The 20,525-nt window shown below is 38.6% G+C and overlaps 1 protein-coding gene across 7 annotated transcripts in view; it reads left to right on the top strand.

Moving 5' to 3' along the window:
- The window catches only part of OSBPL6 (oxysterol binding protein like 6), a 110,041-nt gene that overhangs the window by 63,020 nt on the left and 26,496 nt on the right, over positions 1–20,525 (top strand). For all 7 annotated transcript variants that reach the window (XM_080400359.1, XM_080400365.1, XM_080400364.1 and 4 more), the window contains 7 exons: positions 10,796–10,891; positions 14,052–14,174; positions 17,534–17,587; positions 18,837–18,950; positions 19,069–19,233; positions 19,733–19,865; positions 20,302–20,405. In XM_080400359.1, the coding sequence (XP_080256485.1) occupies positions 10,796–10,891; positions 14,052–14,174; positions 17,534–17,587; positions 18,837–18,950; positions 19,069–19,233; positions 19,733–19,865; positions 20,302–20,405 (789 nt within the window). The remainder of the gene's footprint in view (positions 1–10,795; positions 10,892–14,051; positions 14,175–17,533; positions 17,588–18,836; positions 18,951–19,068; positions 19,234–19,732; positions 19,866–20,301; positions 20,406–20,525) is intronic.

Here is a 20,525-nt window from a genome sequence, read left to right as displayed (position 1 = left end):
CCTGCCTATCTGTCCAGTGTGCCTTAGACAGTGTTGCTCATACAAGATTAGAATATAATATAATGTAGTATATTCTATGTGGAAGAGAAGTCTTAGCACATTTATATCCCTTCTTTATTTTTAAACTGAGTAGCAACCTACGTGCTCGCTCACTGTTGTCAGCCTGATGTGACATCTAGGAAAAAAATCTTGGTGATTACCTGTAAATTTCACTTGTTCCTGTCTCTCTGTGACTTTAAAAGAAAGGAAGGCAGGGATGAACAGTTGTCTAGTAGATATGGTACACATCTGAGAACATGGAGCCTTATTTCCTAGCTTTGCTCTGTAGCAAAGTTTAGACTTCTAAGAGCATTTTTACTTCTCAGTAGTTTATGAGAATTATTTCAATAATAATTATTAATATCTTTTAAGAATTTCAAACTGAAGATGCTACTAAATGCCAAATACTGTTATTACAGTGATTTAATTATCTTTTACTCTTTTTCCTAATTAACTCTCTTCATATAATACAGTTGAAACAGCATTAGAGCAGGAAGTGTTAAGTGAATACTTTAAAAGCAACAACTCACTGGAGCAAGCAAATGTTCTGAGGAAGCCAAATAATAAAGTGCCAAAATTGTTAAGAAAAACATGCAACTATTCTTTAAATTGGTTAGTTGCTGCTACTCCACAACATATTTTTTTTCCCTGTGCCTATAGTAGAGTCTAGAAATGTTCCTTAGGTTCAGGAGGTAAGGGGTCTTACTTCAGTATCTGAAAAAAAAGTCTGAAACAATGTAACTTATGAAGCTGTAGAACACCTGTGTGAGTTACATTAAGTTCAATGTCATAGCACTTGTCTTGAATGAAATCATAAATCTCAGGCCTGTTTAAGATTCCTTTTTCATCACTCAAATGGGTAACAGTGAACTACTCGGTGAGCTAACATTTGTAGGTGGCACAATCAGACCTTCAGTAGAACGTAAAGACTTTCAAGTGAAGTGCTCTGGACTACAGATTTGTCTGGTGATGGGATAGGAACCTGTGTAAGTGAGACTCGAAGGGGACTGGTGCAGATTGACACTAGGGGTGAGGCAGGCCCCCCGAGCATGAATGCTGATGGGTGCACTGAAAGTATGAGACATTGCTGCTCTGGCACTGGGAATCCTTGGGGGCAGGGCTGCTGGCATGTATTGGCAGCAAAACATGCCCAGGAGCCCAGTTAAGACTGAATGCAGCAGGCTCGCTGTCTGTATGTTGTGAAGCCAGCCTGCAGGCATGCAGCAGATGTCCCTCATCCTGTGCCAATATTTCTGCCTAGAATTTACTCAGTTAATACATGGCAACCAGAAGAAGTACATCTGTGTGCATGTGCACTGGATAGACCCTTTCCAATCTGATATTTGGATCACAAGTGCCCCTGCGCTTGGTAGTATCTATAGTGGTTTGAACACAAGATCTCCCAGAGTACAGTCCTGGAGATTAATAGAGGGAGATGCTGCCTCTTTCTAAGAAAAAATTGGTCTTAAAGCTGTTAAAGACATAAAATGGTTCGAGAAGTCAAGGAGAGACAGCCTAGTGTACAAGTGTCCTCGTTTTCGTTAAACCACGACAACAAGGCAAACCAGCACAATAAAATGTCTGAAAGACCTGTGAGGGGAAAAAGGCTGTGTGGGAGACTTGGTCCCGTTCTTGACTGATAGTGTGCATGCCACGCTGCCCCACGGGGCCACATGTACATGTTCTCTGAGCTGCATAAACATTGCGATCTGAGTTATTTTACCTCTAGGAGAGCTTTACAGACTGTATGGAGAATGCTAAAGTTCAGATATGTGCTATGAAGAAAGATTTAATTTTTAAAACTGTGTCAGTTTGATTAGAAATGGCATATGTAGTTATCTTCTATTACAAAAGCTGTGAAATTGCTCACATAAAAGCTTAATTACCCATGACAGATAAAGTGGTGTTTTCAGAACATGGTCACTCTTACATTCTTCCTGTATCATTCTTATTTTTTCCCCTCTACCATATATGCACATCCATAGCTATGTGTGCATGTCTCACTTTCCTTGAAAATATGAACTAAAATATCAGGTTGTATGTTTTAAAAAAATGAATATTCATACAATTAAAGTGTCCTCAAACACTGAGTGATATTATCATAACATGCACTCATTTTTTAACTGCAACTTGATCCAAAATGGGCTGTCTGGGATCAATGAGGAATGTGTATGTACACACAGACATGAATTCAGAGGGAAAAAGTGCAACTCTTCTGAAGTGCTATTTAGGATTTCTGGGAAATGGGGGGAAAACAAAGAGAGGCATGATTTTATTTTCATTTCCTCAGTGGAGAGGAAAGACACAAAAGTGAAAAGGGGAGGGAGGGTAATGGCAGCTTTCAAATGAAGGCTTCTGTTTTCAAGACAACATGCATGATTGGGTTTATCCACATTCAAGACATGCAAATGTATTAGGCAGAATAAATATATGCCTTAGTAAAGTATTTGCTGTTCTGACATCCTTCTATTTTATACTGGGATTGAAAATGAAGCTGTTATACCCAAACTTCCCCGCCCCACCCCCCACCCCCCAGTACAATATCCCCCCCCCCAAGTACAATAAGACTTCCTGTAAAAAAACCAAAAAGTGATGAAGTTTTTCACCCCCCCCTTTTTCCTAGCTCCTGTATTTTTGTACTGCATATATTAAAGTTTAAAGAATATTGAGAAAGTCTAAGTGGGTAGCTTACACAAGGATGTGAAAGAGAGTCCCAGGAAGAAAGGACTTTCTTTTGAATCTACACACTTTTTAAAGTGAGTTTCCAGCTTTTTTGCCTATTATTTGTGTTAATTTAGACTCCTTTGCAAGCATTCATTAAAGTGAAAATTGCATATATTTTCTGAAGGCCATTCAGTTTGTCTAAAGTTTGTTAATTAACCAAATAACATATCAAGGAATGGTTTTCTTTTCTGTATGTAATTTTATTTTTCCTCCTTTTTTTATTAACTATATCAACAATTATAAAATGAATTGCTAGCCTGAGACTAGTGAAATATCCATCCTTTTAATTGTCATTATTCTATAGTCATAGAAAAGCTTTGCATCACTACCAAACATTTAAATTCTCTCTCTCAGATGTGTCAATTAATTTATCTGTTTGGTCTCTTTTGAGATAAGTGTGTCAACATCTAAAGTGTGAAAGGAGAAGATTGTCATTAAAGAATCAGGCTGCAACCTGGTAGGTGTTCCAAACCACAGAGAGAAGATTGCTGTTACAATAGCAAAGAGAAGATTGCTGGTGCAATGATAGCTCTTTCTGCTTTATCTAGTTGTGCTAGTACTTCCCTTCGAGAAGCTCTTCAGAGGAGTAAGAACTTAATTCTCTTCAGAGTTTGTCAAAAAGTACCCTGAAAAGCAAAAGCTTCTTTGCTTCCAGAGCCTAAAAGCATTGATCTGAAGTACCACGTACAATACAGAGCTGGAGTTCCGAAAAGGGCTGACAGAGAGCTCATGAGCTAACAAATCCTTGACATTTCTGTAATGCAAGAAGTGTTTTATTTTGCATGTTCCAGAAAAGAAGTAGAGACATACATGCAAGCTGCTGCTTAGATATACTTGTCTTTCAGTAAAAAGGTTACAAAGAGAAAATGTTGCACTTAAGCACATTTCTGTACAAGATGAGCATGTGCTACAAGAAGAAAAAAAAGAAAGATTAACTACATGTGCTATTCATAAAGTATTGTTTAGTTCCTTTGTCTGTTGGTTGATAGCTGAGATTGTTGAAAGCAGCTATGGAGCAGTGTCAATAAAAGAGACTGAGGATGAGAATAGGACCACGGTTGCTTTATACAAATTAAAAAAAAAATGTGCTGGAAGAAACAAAGGAGAAATACATTGATAGAGAGATGTGGTTGTTTTGCTTTATACTCACCCTTCTCTCACAATGATATTCAAGAATTTCTTTATTCCACTATCAACGAAATGAAAGCCAAAACTGACTGAGATAAAAGCAAGTGTCAAGGTTGTTCCCTTTGCAAATAATATTGCAGATTAATTCAGCATATGTCACAGCTTTGTTTAAAAGGTAGTAAAACCTGGTACGTCTGCAGTCAGTTCTGTGTCTACCTTATTACTGCTGCTGTATTTCAGATAACTGGAGAATACTGTTGTTCTTAGTTTGAGAGAAAGTGATTAAAGATTGTACTTCATACTAAATGGTATTCAAATAAGCATAGGTTTGTGCGGGGGCAGCTGTGTTGCAAAAAGAATGCCAGTGAATAGTGGATAATAAAAGATACAGTAGCGAGCCCTTTGGGTTGAAAAAAAACAACACAAAAAACCCAGACAGAAAAACTCTATTTTGAATTACTGTATAGAACAGTGTATGTCTAGGCCCTGTGGTTATGGGTGTTGAAGACTCCTGGATGCTGTGAGCAAACAAAATGACCCACCAAATCTTTTTCATTAGTTAACTGTTAGCCACGTTGGACACATTTCTGAACTAAAGAGAGTATGTGTCCAATGTGAGTGATAAATTCCTCACCAACTTGTCTTTTTCTTGGAAATGAATAAATTACAATTTAGAGAGAACTCACTGTGTTAAATATTACTCATTCCATTAAGTAATTAAGCAGCGAAGCAGAAAGGAGAGGCATGAGTGCCAGACTTGTCCTTCACTGGATTTCCTATTTCTGCTTACCCAGTATCTTTTTTTTTTTCCCTACCTTCCCTTTGAAAACAGTTGAATGTCTTTTCTGTTAATGGGAAGTCAGAGTCAGTTAAGAAATGTTAGGGTCTTCAGCCTCTGGCCTGATGGAGATCAGACACTCCATGTGCTGGTATTTGTTATGGAGGACGAGGTGAATGGGTCACTGAACTCTTCAACTGAGAAATGAAGTTGTCAAGATATATAGAAAGATATGTAAAATACATTTTCCATTCTTTGCCTCTAGAGAAGATCCTCACATGTCTTTGGGAAAAAAAAAAGGAAAAAAATGCAGGGCAGAAATCAACATTTGTTTTCCCCATGTGTAGGCTTGTTAGCAGCATTTTGGGCAAATATGTGCTTACATATATAATGTATGTTGTGAATAATCTCAGCTGAAGGAAGGACTGTAGTGAGGACTAAGATTTAACAATGGAATTACAGAGCAATTTCAGTTAAATTTGTAATCTTGCTGAATTCATTTCCAAGAGCAAACAGAATTTCATGGTGCTGATGTTTTTATCCAGGGCAAGCCAGCTATAGTGCCCAAGTAATCCTGAAACATGAGGGATGTGTGGAGTGGAGCAGTGCAGAGGTTGATTTTGTCTGCCTCTGTTGTTGGATTGAGAGGAATGAGTACTAGGTTGATTGATATGCCTAGATGAATGGATTATTCATTTTTCTATGTGATTATAAACAAAACCCAGAAGCTGTATTGATCTGCCTCTTTTTTTTCTTATTCTTCTTACTAGCTTTTTTAAACTGCTTCTTTTACTAACTCTTTTTCTCGTTAAAACAAAAAAAATCTTGATGATAACTTAAAGATGGGGAATAAACAAGAGGAATTAGAGGTGTGAGCATGCCTGCAAGCCTAGGATCTTGTTGGCATGATGGAGTCATGGTGGGATGGCTTTTATGACTGGAGTGTTGGAATGGAAGGAGACAGGCTCTTTAGGAAGGACAGGCAGGGGAGACAAGGAGAGGATGTTGCCTTGTGTGTCAATGACCAGCTGGAGTGCATGGAGCTCCACCTGGGGCTGGAAGGGGAGCCAACCAAGAACTTATGGGTCAGAATTAAAGGGAGGGCAGGGACAGGTGACATTTACAGTGAGTGCCTGCCACAGGCAACCTGACCAGGAAGACCTGAGCAGGTAAGGCCTTCTATAGATAGGAGTAGCCTCACATTCAGAAGCCCTGGTCCTCATGGGGGACTTCAGCCACCTTGATATCTGTTGGAGGGACAGCACAGCAGGGCATAAGCAATCCAGGAGGTTCCTTAATGAATATATTGTCGGTAAATTCCTTCTCCAAGTGATAGAGGAGCCAATGAGGAGAGGTGCTATGCTGGACCTTGTTCTCCTCAACAAGGAAGGGCAGGTGGGGAATGCAAAGCTTAAGGGCAGCCTTGCCTGCATTGACCACGAAATGGTGGATTTCAATATCCTTAGGGCATCAAGGAGGGTGCACAGCAAGCTTGCTACCCTAGACTTCAGGAGAGCAGATTTTGGTCTCATTGGGGATCTGCTTGATAGAGTACCATGAGGTAAAGCCCTGGAGGGAAGAAGGGCCCAAGAAAGCTGGTTAATATTCAAAGATCACCTCCTCCAAGCTCAGGAGCGATGCCTCCCAACAAAGAGGAAGTCTGGAAAAAAACACCAGGAAGCCTGCATGGATGAACAAGGAGCTCCTGGGCAAACTCAAACACAAAAAGCAAGCCTATAGAGGGTGGAAGCAAGGACAAGTAACCTGTGAAGAATGCAGAGAAACTGTCTGAGCAGCCAGGGCCCAGGTTAGAAAAACTAAAGCCCTGACAGAATTAAATCTGGTCAGGGATGTCAAGGGCAACAAAAAAAGCATCTGTAAGTATGTCAGTGATAAAAGAAAGACTAGGGAAAATGGGGAAAATGTGGGCTCTCTCCGGAAGGAGACAGGAGACCTGATTACCCAGGACATGGAGAAGGCTGAGGTAATCAAAACTCTTTTGCCTTGGTCTTCCCTGGTGAGTGCTTTAGCCACATCACCCAAGTCACAAAAGGCATAGGCGGGGACTGGGAGCATGAAGAATAACCCACTATAGGTGCAGATGAGATTCAAGACCACCTAAGGAACCTGAAGGTGCATAAGTCTGTGGGATTTGCTGAGATGCATCCATGGGTCCCATCCAGGGAACTGGCAGATGAAGTGGCTAAGCCACTATCCATCATATTTGAGAAGTCATGCCAGTCCAGTCAAGTTCCCACTGACTGGAAAAGGGGAAATGTAACACCCATTTTTAAAAAGGGAAAAAAGGAAGACCTGGGGAACCTCAGGCCGGTCAGTCTCACCTCTGTGCCCAGCAAGATCATGGAGCAGGTCCTCCTGGAAACTGTGCTAAGGCACACAGGAAATAAGGAGGTGATTGGTGACAGCCAACATGGCTTCACTAAGGGAAAATTGTGCCTGACTAAGTTGGTGGGCTTCTACAACGGGATTACAGTGTTGGTGGATAAGGGAAGAGCAATCGACATGATCTACCTGGAACTTGTGCAAAGCATTTGATGCTGTCCCTCATGACATCCTTGCCTCTAAACTGGAGAGACCATGGATTTGATGGATTGATCACTCAGTGGATAAAGAATTGGCTGGATGGTTGCACTCAAAGACTTCTGGTCAATGGCTCCATGTCCGAGTGGAGACCAGTGACAAGTGGTGTTCCTGAGGGGTCAGTATTGGGACCAGCACTGTTTAACCCTCTGTTGGCAACATGGACACTGGGATTGAGTGCACCCTCAGCAATTTTGCCAATGACACCAAGCTGTGTGCTGTGGCAATCACACTGGAGGGAAGGGGTGCCATCCAGAGGGACCTTGACAGGCTTGAGAGGTGGGCCTGTGCAAACCCCATGAAGTTCAACAAGGCCAAATACAAGATCCTGCACATGGGTAGGGCCAATCCCAAGCACAAATACAGGCTGGGCAGAGAATGGAGTGAGAGCAGCCCTGAGGAGAAGGACTTGGGTGTGTTGGTGGATGAGAAGCTCAACATGACTGGGCAACGTGCGCTTGCAGCCCAGAAAGCCAGCTGAATCCTGAGCTGCATCAAAAGAAGCATGGCCAGCAGGTTGAGGGAGGTGATTCTCCCCCTCTACTCTGCTCTGATTACACCCCACCTGGAGTACTGCATTCAACTCTGGGCCCCCCAACATAAGAAGGATGAGAATAAATCCAGAGTACAGCCATGAAGATGATCAGAGGGCTGGAGCCCTTCTCCTGTGAAGACAGGCTGAGTGTTGGGTTTGCTCAGCCTGGAGAAGAGAAGACTCTGGGGAGACCTTATTGCAGCCTTTCAGTACCTCAAGGGGAACTACAAGAAGGCTGGAGAGGGACTTTTTACAATGGCATGTTGTGATAGGACAAGGGGTAATGGCGTTAAACTGAAAGAGGGTAGATTTAGATTAGGTATTAGAAAGAAATTCTTTACTGTGAGGGTTGCAAGACAGTTGCCTAGGAAAGTTGTGGATGCCCCATCACTGGAAGTGTTCAAGGCCAAGTTAGAAGTGGCTTTGAGCATCCTGGTCAAAAGTGGAAGGTGTCCCTGCCCTGAGTCCTTTCAACTCAGACCATTCTTTGGTTCCAAGATCTAAATAATTTTTATTTCTGTGACGCTAAATAACTAAATTCCTGCATTACAAAAATATCTGCTTACCAAAGTATCAAACAAATGTGTATTTTCTAGCTGTACATTTGCAGAAAAATAAAATGCATTAATGGAAAACATTTTGCACCAAGTAATGTCTCAATATTATGCTAGAGACATGTAAAAAATTTAAAGAAATTATTTTATGTCAGTATAATGGTGGTCATGACAGAAAAAATTGGAAAGCAGACATTTACAGAAAACAAGACAAGATGTCTTGAAGTAAAGACTGTAAAGAAGGCAATTTTATTTCAAAAGTGTTCATTTTCTTATTTCCAAACAAAGAGCTGAATAAGTCAGCATTCGTTAAAGTGCTGTTAGCTAATAATGTATTTTGTAACTGAAGTGGAACTGTAATGACTGAGGGCTGATTTAAAATAAAAAATAAAGGCACAAAACCCCCTTGCCTTAAAGTCATGCAATTGAAAATGTCACTGGTAATCTGGCAAGCCAAGGGCTATTGGGTTACTCCACTCTAAATATTGTACAAAATGATATTGCAGTTATGTAACAACAAACTGCACGGGCTGCTACATATGAGACCTTCAGAACATCTGTGTTGGGCATTGCTCCATCTCAAGATGGAGCGATTCCTGCCTGCCAAACAAAACTGGCAAGAAAGTTGGGAATTGTCCTGATTATGCTGATGAAGTGACATTTTAATCTTTCTTGGAGGAACAGATTCAGGTTCTCTTGTATATTGTTTCAATGTGATACTGTGTGCATAAGTAGCATTTCGTATATTCAATGAGAAAACTTTATCGTAGTTTATCATTAATAACTTTGTGGTGAGTAGCTCAAACAAGCATATTAAATTATTTGACATGTAATGTAGGAACTTGTGCTACATAAATACAAATGTTTTCCTCATTTGACTAGCAATAGACATACTAATAAGATTTGCCTGCCTTTGATAAAGCAGAAGATTTCCAAGCATAGATGACAAAGCTCTTGCTTGTTGGCCCTGTGGAATGTGGCAGGTAATATAATACTGCTGCTTTTCCACATTCTTCACTGTAAAAGTATATTTTAAATAACTGAAAATAAATGCTGATTATTGTTGCATAGTGGCAGGGATGCTTATTAATCTCCACTGACAACAGAGACAATCCCCATATTTTCATAATGTCATTCGCAATTGCACATTGAAAGAGAACAATGAAGGTCTGTGCTGCTCTGCAGCAAGATGGGGTCTGTGTTATATATGCATTTATATGAATAGCTGTGTTTATTTTCATTTAGTTTGTTTATAGTCCTTATGCACTTAGTTATCCGTATAAACAATAATATTTACTCTGCTGTTTCTATGTATTTTTCTATTCCCTGATTGTTTCTGTTTTCACTTGTACCTGTGTAATCTTTTTCAGTGAAGGTAAATACACTTAATTGTGAACAAAATATAATTGCCATTTTCAGTTGAGAAAAACTTACCCTTTTCAGAGGGTAATTGCAATTGCAAGTTTGTCATTGTGCTACATGTCCTGGAAATTAAATAGTTTTATGTCATGCCAAAGAGATACTACTGACATGTTGTGCTGGAATTCATAAGAAATAATAATATGAAATGTAGCAAAATTTCACCAGAGAATGAAATGCAAATTCAAACAGGCAGAATGTGGTTATTTTCTCCTGTAGCAAAAATGCTTTTTCTTTTACAAAATACAAGTGAAACAATTCTGGAAAATGGGAAGACATTTTTAGATGTCAAGAATAGAAGTTTTTTCGGGACTAGTTGTGACATTATATATTTTATTTTTGTACCATGCTTTGAAGATACAAATTTTTATAGTATTGTCATACATAAAACCAGCTGTAATTGTTTAAGATCATTGCTTTCCCTAAATGTTCACCAGTGAGCCCATCAGCTGAGATCCAGTAACTGATCTTGTGATCTCACGTACTGAGTTACTTCACCTCAATTGAGTAGCCAATAACACAATGCTAAGGTGTGATAATGAATATGTTAGAGGCACTTAATATCTTACGAGAAATGGCTTGCTTCAGAAATGAATGTAGGACAGTGCCAACTAAATGATATGTATACTTAAAGGGTCTTGTATCTTAGCAGAAAACATAGTATGTCTGGCTAGGGGCACTTTGCATCTTGGTGGGTAAGAACGGTATTACTTGTCTTTCCTGTTTTTTTTTTAGTTTGCAGTTATTTCTAGACAGAGTAATTAGTTTAAAAAACAATAATAAAAAAAGAAAGAGTGGAAGGAGAGAGAGATATATTGCCTCAGAAGACAAACTATTTCTGCAGTTATGTCATGCGTGGGAAGTACTTGGTACATTTTGAGCCATGATGCTGATATTTTATACAAGGAGTGTAATTTTTAGTCATTGATTACCTAACATGTATTTTAAACAGTAACACTGAATGATAAGTTGTTATCTTTAAATATTTTTTTTGTTTGTTTTTGGTGTTTTTTTTAGAGTGTTCATATTCTGGAGCGGAAGGCTTCTTCAGGAAGCACAGACCCTTCTTTAAGCAAGCAGTTCCTTGAAAGCGACCCTATTTCTCTATCCAAGGTAGGCAAAAACGTGGGATGTAATCTGGGTGAGGAGTTGCCCTCTGTAGTTACAAAGTAGTTTGGCTGACAGCTTAGGGTTATTGTTTTATATGATTCTGCTGTTGAGTATATTGTGAACGTGCCCTGGAGGCTCCTGTTCCCCAGCTGAGGTGTTAGAGGGGCCAGTAACCTTTAGTAAATATTATATTAACAAAATCAAGGATTTGGATGGGGCTGGTGGTCTGGTTTCTTTTCTGTTTTTGTTGTTGCCCATGGATGGCCCCCAGGAACAAGTTTTACAATCTCAGAGTATGGGGCTAGAAGGGACTTTGATAAAACGAACCAGTTCAGTCCTCATATTAAGATAGAGGAAATCATATCCAGGTCCAAAAGTGCTTCTAATTAATAATTATATAATTTTTAAAAATATGCCCTAATGATACTATTTTTAGGTAGTTTCTTAAAGTTTGAAATTTAAAATCTCTCGCTGATACATTTCCTGGGGCAGAGAAGTGGATAGAACTGTAGGGGTAACATCACCAGTTGCTGAAAGGTGCAGCCTTGTGAGTGGTGCTTTGCAGTCAACTTCTTCATGGCTGAATTCTTAAGTTTTGGAATAACTGATTCCAAATGAGTTTAATTCCACATAAAGGAGGCTTCATTTTACAATACTTTATAGGAAAAAGACTATTACTGAAAAGAAATGCTTTGCAGTCAAAATTCTAGGTTCAGAAGGTTGTTGGTAGTGGCTCCCTTACTCCCAATACCTGGGGCATATGCAGACCCCGGGACTGTGAATTGTGCTTGTGTTCCCCTGGTCCTGCTGCTTCATGCAGAGCTTTTCCTCACATAATATGTAGAGAATCATGGAAGTTCTAATGTACTAATGCCATACTTGAGAATTGGCATCAGACGAGGACCCTTCAAGCATATCACTTTCACTCTAGTTTTCCTGTTTCTGGCTGCTTTTGCATAATGTCCCTTGTGTTAAGCATACCTCATTACACCAAACCTGTGGGATGAGGCACAGTTAGGATTGCTAGGATGGTTTTAAGAACAGCTTGTAGCACTGATGCAGCAGAAGACGGGTATTCACATTGCGCTGAATAATCGCTCATTTTGTCCCTCTCTATCTGGCCTTTTGTTTAAATGACTAGCTATATGAAATTGTGTGATTTCTAGTTGAGAAGTAGTCAATACTGATGTTATCTAGTAGATAAAAGGCTTATGCCTGCAGCTGATCTTCTAAAGGAAAAATCAATATGGTGAAGAATCAGTTGGCTGAGCTGTGGAGAGTTTCTCTGCTCACCCCAGGGGACTCATAGTTTAATTTGCTCGCCTTAAGTGCCAAGTGCTTTTTTGTAGGAAAAATGAATGCATATATGTTTCCCTATACAGTAGTGGAAGTAGAATGTTCAAGCAAAACACAGGGAATTGAAAAATGTGGTTTTTGAGCATGGCATTTATAGGCACCAAGATAGTTCTGGTTTTATAGTTATGCAGGGAAAACTAAACTACGTAAACGTTTCGATTAACATTTACTGCAATATGTAGTATTTGGGATAGAGCTTTTCACCCTTCTCAAAATAACAAGACCTTACTGAAAATTGTAGATTTGTAATTTGCTGTTACTTTTGAAATCATATTATCATAATCATACTGTTAACGTTATCAGGGTTGCGTAACTTACTTGGAGATGTTACAAAAGGCTGACAGTGCTTGGATTTGAACGGTTTTGTGTGAAATGGAGGCAAACTTTTTTTCCCTTTAAATGTTTGTTACTATATGACCTCCTTCCTCTCTCAATAACTTTTCATAAAATTGTTGGGAGCTGTGAAAGATCAGCTGAGAAAATTCAATTTTACAACTTTGTAGGATACAATTAGTCTTAATGAGCAGGCAATATGAAACTTTTAAATTGGTACAGAATTTTGTTGATTATAGCAGCAGAAAGAGACTAGAAATGAAGCCATGACTGTTTTTCCTCCTTAAAAATGTTGTTCTTTAGTTGTTCACTATGATATATTGTAAGTCTGGCTTGAATTGTACAGTCAACATGCCTGAAGTGCTAGGTACAAGAAATATGCTTTAATTGGCTCCCCTCCCTGAAAGGCATACAGCTGGTTATGTCTGAAATAATGCAGTTCCTATTCTTTTCTCCACAGATAAAATTAGTTAGCTTTCCTATAAATTTCTCTTAATGCAGTGAAAGTGAATGCAAGAAGATTTTTAAAAAATAAAAATCCCTTTTGCAGATTTCTAAATGCGCAATTAGCCTGTGAAACTGTCATAAAGTGCCTTTGAAGACAAGAGCTGGCTACATTCAAAACCAACAACAAACCAATCTCTTCTGCTTGTTTTTCTGATTTTAAGGAAAAATTAGAATATCCAGAATCAATGTATTTTAAATATATAAATATTTTATTTATATAAATATAAATATATAAAGAATTAAAATTATAAAAATATAACTAAAACCAAATATTGTACTTTAAAGATAAGAAAATGTGCAGGTTTTTGTGATGGGGAATACCACAAAGAGCACTGTTAATGTATGCCCATATATTTAACAGTATGGTTTCTTGCTCCTTTGTTCATCTTTTTTAGAGAAGGAATACTCAGAAGAAAGGTACATTTACATCTGAGTAAACTGCCCATAACCCACTTGCAAAATGTCTTCAGTCCTTTTAGTTACTACAGTGCAGTGCTAATTTGTGGGGTGCCTTCTAGATGGACTTAACAAGTGGTCAGAGCCACCTCACTTCTATTCCTGTAGCAGGTCTGATGTTTCTTATACTTAGGTCAGCCACAATTTGGTCTTGTATTTGGATGTATTTATTTCATTGGGATGCAGTCCTTGTCAACAGCACATCCAGACCCACCCTCAGATTGTCACTCAGTTACAGTGTCAGACTTCTTTAAAAGCTTCAACTTCCTTTTAGTTACCTGGTGAGGGTTAGACTTCCAAAACTGTTCTTATTCAGTAGCATTAAATGAGATACAGCTCGACATAATACAGTGACCAGGTAGTTTGCTACCTAAATAAGCTAACTTAAAAGCATAGCCCTTCTTTAACAATTTGTTTTGCACTGGAGGATTTGTGCGCTACATGCAAGCGAATTTTTTTATCATGTGTGTGCACAGTTAATTATCAACTTGTATTCATGCTTTTTCACCAGGAGCCTGACAGCTGGGAAATCATAGAGGGTCTGAAAATAGGCCAGACCAATGTCCAGAAGCCAGACAAACATGAAGGTTTCATGCTGAAAAAGAGAAAATGGCCTTTAAAAGGTTGGCACAAGGTAAATGTCTCATAAAACAGTCAAAAGATTCATTACTTCATTTTATGAGTTGGAATTTTTTGTCTAGAGGAAATAAAAACGTCCAATAAACGCCAAGGATTTTGGTGTATGACTTTTTCTTCAAATTGTGTAAAGAATTACTTTGCGCGCTGGAAGCTTGTGGCTTCCAGATTGCAGAGCCTGCTGCCTAATGTATTCAGAATCCAAGCGGAAGTTGTAAATAATGCAGCAGATGCCTTGTGGTTTAAGAGGTTTAATCAATATCCCTTTTGTTCTTTCTGATATATTATAACAAAATATAGCCATGTACTGTAAGGTTGCATTGAGTTTACATTAAAGTACACAGGATAGCAGAGGAGAGCTGAGGGACTTTTGCATGGATCCAAGGTGTTTGTGCGGGAGAACATTTCCCTTCAGGTATGCTGACTGGGCAGATTTGCTCAGTTTTGTCCCTGAATTTTGTTTGTCTTGATTGTAATCTTCTGTGTGGGCATGGAGTGGGACAATGCACTTTTGCCATTAGGTGTCTCAATTCAAAACCAAACCAAAACAAACTACCCCAAAACTCAACCCCAAATCTCCTGTTTCTGTTTAGTTGGTTTGGAGACATTTCTCCATGTATAATTCTACTTTATTTTAGCCCTAAACCTGGTGCTCATAAACTCTTTTGTCTGTGTTTTATACCATAAGAATTAAGTTTTTTTCCCCTTTTATGGCAACAAGATTTGTGGTATCGATGCTCAGCCATCTTTATGTAGCTGAGGGTACTTGAAGTGGGATAATTTTCTAGGACAGAATGCTTTTTACTGCAAAGGATAGTGGTGCCATTTTATATACATGGTTTTTTTTCTGGGAAAGCATTCACTTTGTTTTTTTGCTAAATACTGTGGGACCTACTCAGGTCTTGAGTCCAAATGCAGGCCATACTAGTGTAAGTTACACCTTTTTTTAATTTCTCTGTTCTTTCTTGTATGTTAGACTTATGCCTGCCACCCTTTTTTTGCATGCCTAGCTACCTTTGATTTTTTGGTTTTGTTTTACTTAAACAGAGTTTGTAGTTTCAGCAACCAAATACATATGCGCTACTTGAATTCAGTCTAAGGGGTTTAAAGAATTTCAAATGACATACCTGAAACACTGAAAGAACAGAAAAAGAGAGCTTATTAAAAAAAATAAACAAACCCACCACAAACAAGTACACCAAAAAACCTCCTGAACAACCCCCCAAAAACCACCTCCATCACCCAAAAACCCCAAACAGTTAATCGGATATATAAGAATATATGAAATAACCCATTGATTCTACTGCTTTAAAATAAATTCTTTTAATGTTCTGTTTCTTAGACGTGTCTGTTTATGTAAGGAACTTTATAGAGAGCAAGGGGAGTCCAACTGTCACAGTTTCTATAAAGGAGATCACTACTGATTATCTGTTTTTCATGGTGACTTTAGAGAAGTTACCTGTGAAAATAATTTTTAATGTGATTAAGAGCTTCACAGTTCAGCATCCCCCTCTACTCTGCCTTACATTTCACCTAAGGATCTACACCAAACATATGTTTTGAAACTGTGGGTTGGTTAATAAGTTTCTTTTTCTTTTTTTTTTCCCCACCTTTTTTTTTTTTTCCCTTTTCCCCTTCACCTGCTGCCTTGATATCCTGCAATTTCTGTAACAATACTTTGTGGTGAGAGGCCAGTGAGGAATTCCAGAGACAGTAATTGTAGCATGTGCTGTGTTAGTGTTGCTACCAAAGCCATAGCATCCTCTGTCTTATTCAATGCTGCAAGTCGTATTCTGACAGTTCTGAATGTGCTTTAATAGCATACCAGGTATGACACGTACAACTTGGAGAGTAGCTTCTCATTTTCTGAAGTGCAGTATGCTATGGAACAAAATATGAGGAAAAATAATTTTCTTTTGTGTGTGTGACTTAGAGATTCAGACCAGCATGAAATGAGTATCATGTTCTTGTGAAGTCAATTAACGACCATACCTAGTTAAAAAAACAACAGAACCAATACCCCTCCTGTTGTTTTGATATCTTATTCAAGAAGTTATGTGTCTAGGAAAGCACTGTTTTCTTGCCCTGCATGAGATATAGGTACCGTCTGCTGTGTGACTGACGTAATTTCCAGAACCATCCTCAGGAGATATTTTCTGCCATTTAACTACTGACCCTGCTCATAGTGTCAATTTAACAGGTTCACATCATGAAAACACGGTCCTTCCTTTCCATGTCAGACAGCTTAGAGAGTCTAGGATAATATTTTGTTCTGATCTTAATTTTAACACAGGTGAGTGCTTTAGTTTAGACTCTAAAAATATGAATTAATTTATGTTAATTAGCATGTTTCAAAATTAGTGGTGGTAAACATAGGTTAGTGAATCTTATTTCAAGTCTAATTTTCCTGCTAGGCTGTATCTTTATACTGTGTGCCAAAGTCTATGCTAATTTGTCTGCAATGCAGCTTGGGTGGTGTGACATACATAAGCTAGGGCAACTTTAGTTGCAGGAGAAACACATTGTGAATAGAGATTTCTGCTCTCTGCTGTAAGAGCCAGTCAGCAAAATGAAGGTGTAGCAATGGCACAGATAGGCATCGTCAGGTGAGCCTAGCCCTGGGGACTTTGTCAATGAAGATATGGTGGCTCATACCATATCAATGGCTAACGCTCAAAATGTAAGCACTCATGTGACTTGGGTATGTTGCTGGGAATGCTGTTACACTTGTACTGATAACTGTATTTGCTAGATTACAGCTAGAAAAGGTATAATCAGCACAAATTACAATCTCATCTTTACCTGACTGTGTAGAGGTCTGTCAGGAGGCACAGAGTTTTGGGTGGTAGAGCCGGATTTCACAGCCTGTGGTTTTTTTCTCAGCTGGAGATCAAGCAGACCACAAGAACATCCATATGTGGGTCTTCCTTTTGCACTAGGAAAGTCTTTTCAGTTTTTGGATAGGGAAGGTAGGTTGTTAATTTTAAATGTGACCAGCTTCTGTGGAAGGAAAACGGGAAGAAAATGAAGAAACAGACGTAAATCTTGACCTACAGTGTCTTTCTTATAGAGTTTATTGAATTGGCTGGAAAACTGAAAAAATACCCTTCATTATTGAGGTTTGTTAAGTTAAACCTAGAACATAATGTTGAAAAAAGAATAGTTTTTCTTGCTTAGAGGATAAATGTTGTCAAAAACAAGCAAGAAAATTATTCAGTACTGTATTTATCCTCTCTTTCCAAACCACAAGCATTCCTTAATTGCTACAGAGTAATCCTTTGCTTTCGCAGATGAATTATTACACATGGTTTAAATTGCATGTGCTTATTAAAAAAGAATTATATCTTTTTCTTTCAGAGGTTTTTTGTCCTGGATAATGGAATGTTGAAATATTCAAAGTCACCAATTGATGTAAGTAAAGGTGAAGACCATTTTAAAATTTGTATTGGAATTCAGCCTGCCAGGGTGATCGAATCTCATGCACACTCTGGCCATATTGTTGTGGTTTAACCCTAGCTGGCAACTAAGTACCACACAGCTACTCATTCACTTCCCCCTTGCCTGCCCACCAGCAGGATGGAGAGGGGAATCGGAAAAAGGTACAGCCTGTGGGTTGAGATAAGAACAGTTAATAATTGAAATAAAGTAAAATACGATGATGATTATGATTATGAGAATAATAATAGTAATGGTAATGAAAAAGGAGATAAAGAGAGAGAGAGAGGAATAAAACCCAAGAAAAACAAGTGACGTACAATACAATTGCTCACTACCCACTGACCAATGCCCATCTAGTTCCTGAGCCTCCTAGCCAGCTCCCCTCAGTTTATACACTGAGCATGAAGTTCTGTGTTATGGAATATCCCTCTGGCTAGTTCAGGGCAGCTGTCCTGGCTCTGCTCCCTCCTGGCTTCTTGTGTACCCCCTCACTGGCAGAGCACTGGAAACTGAAAAGTCCTTGACTTGGAGTAAGCACTACTTAGCAATATGTAAAACATCGGTGTGTCATCAACATTGATCTCATACTAAATCCAAACCACAGCACTGTACTAGCTGCTAAACACGTGAAAGTTGTTGATGAATTCAAAGAGAGATCTTGTATGGAAAGTGTGCAAGGTTTTAATTCTGTCCTCAAGAATTCTACCCTTTCTTACTTCTATGAAAATAAAAACCAGATTACTTAAAGTAGTTTATTTAATGAAGGTACTTGAGAGATTAGCCTCATGTATTTTTCAACTTTTATGTCTGGCAGAGCTGATTATTCTGAGATGTGTGGATAAGACAGAGAATTGATTAGAATGTACTCAAGAGATGTAAAGGGTAGTGTTAAATTAGATCTGCTACCAATAACTATCAAGCGGTAGCAGCAGGGAGCTAAGTATGGTCTAATTTTCTCTGCTTCTGACTTACCTGTAGCTGTGTACTGGTGTGAACCAACACTCTTTTAACATTGGAGTTGGCTCTGCACCAAGCACTTGTGAGATGCTTTTTTCTGTCTATACATACAGTGGTTAGTCTGACTACAGGTTTTATTTTTTAATATGGCTTTATATTAAATTGTTCATAAAATGGGAAGTGATTTCAGCCAGATATTTTTCTGTTAGATATAGTGGAGAATTTTGTGTTACTACCAATTTCTTACTATACTTTTTGATTTTAGATACAAAAAGGCAAAGTCCATGGGAGCATTGATGTTGGTTTATCAGTTATGTCTATAAAAAAGAAGGCTCGTAGAATAGATCTTGACACAGAAGAACACATCTATCATCTGAAGGTAAAAAGTGTTGCGAATACTTATCTCTTTTCATCTGCAGTGGAAATAAATAAAAATGTAAAAGATGTGCAGAAAAGTAGTATTTTGAATGCTTTCTTGATAGTGAATTTGTTTCCAGGTGAAGTCCCAGGATTCATTTGATGCATGGGTTTCAAAATTACGCCACCACCGGTTGTACCGTCAGAATGAGATTGTGAGATCTCCCAGAGATGCTAGCTTTCATATATTCCCTTCAGCCTCTACTACAGAGTCTTCACCAGCTGCTAATGTATCGGATGGAAAGGTATGTTGTGTTCTTTCTTTGAAAACTCATGCCTGCTGGGCCTGCTTGTGGGCAGTTTCAGCGGGCTTTGCTTGTAATGCCAGTAAAGAGGAGTTTCTACTGTGGGAACCAAAGGCCAGTAAAAAGCTGTGAGACTGTGCAGCCTTCATTAATGGGCTGCTGTAGAGACCTTGCAAAGAGTCCACCATCCCCACAAGAATTTATACTTACCTTTGTCATCAGGGATAAATCTGTCTCTTTACTATTTGATAACCTTCTGTCTCTTAAACAACAGCTTTTCTAACTGGTGGTTAGCAAACACAGTTGGCTTGTGAGGTTCTTGGTTTGTTCTCCAGTATGCTGATCAGAAAAATCTCCATCCTGGGGAACTATATAGTCAAATCACAGATGTCACTGAAATCACAATGCATATTTCGTTTTCTTATTCTGAAATAGCATGGGGATCACATTGACTGAGAAACACAGCAACAGTAAATTTAAGCATTTTACTATGCCGTAGGTGCAACAAAATAGCTTCCCCTGGCAGTCTTCTATACCTTGTAGTAACAGCCTTCCTGCCACCTGCACTACTGGTCAGAGTAAAGTAGCAGCCTGGTTGCAGGACTCAGAAGAAATGGACAGATGTGCTGAAGGTTAGTCTTAACCTTTTCATGGCTTGTTCTTTCAGCAAAACTTCTTGTTCATATAAAATAAGAAACAGTCAGTAAAGTGGTTAAGTTGCATCTTTACATGCGCATGAAGTAGCTTTTCAGGTAGGTAGATACTTGTGGTGGGAACCTCCTTCTCTGCAAGTTTTAGGATGTTGCTTTTAAAATTTATCTTAGTAATCTTTATTATCTTAATGGATGGCATTGTTAAAATATGATCAACTTTTGAGGTCTAGACTTGTTGCTGACTTCCATAGAAGTAAGGAGTGCTCAACATATCTAAAAATAAGCTTTTACTTACTACTAGGGATTTGGACATTTAACTTTTATAATGCAATAAGGTGCCAATGATGGACATAATGGTGAAAAAAAAAAAGTCTGAAGTGAAACACCTAATGTATTTTTGTTTTATATCTGTTAGATCTTGCTCACTGTCAGTCAAACCTTGTGGAACTCAGTAAACTTCTTCAAAATTTAGAAATACTACAGAGAACTCAGTCAGCACCAAATTTTACAGATATGCAGGTAAATATGCTTGAATATAAATTATCACAGTGATCACACTGAAACATTTGCTTTTTGTGTTAAAGGAAATACAGTGATGTCTGTTAACTCAGAATGATTTTCTGAAATCATATTAACTCT

The sequence above is a fragment of the Falco punctatus genome (genome assembly GCF_963210335.1).
Source record: "Falco punctatus genome assembly, chromosome: 8".
NCBI lineage: Eukaryota > Metazoa > Chordata > Aves > Falconiformes > Falconidae > Falco > Falco punctatus.
Note: the sequence above shows the minus strand (reverse complement) of the source record. Positions and strands in the feature narration are given on the sequence as shown.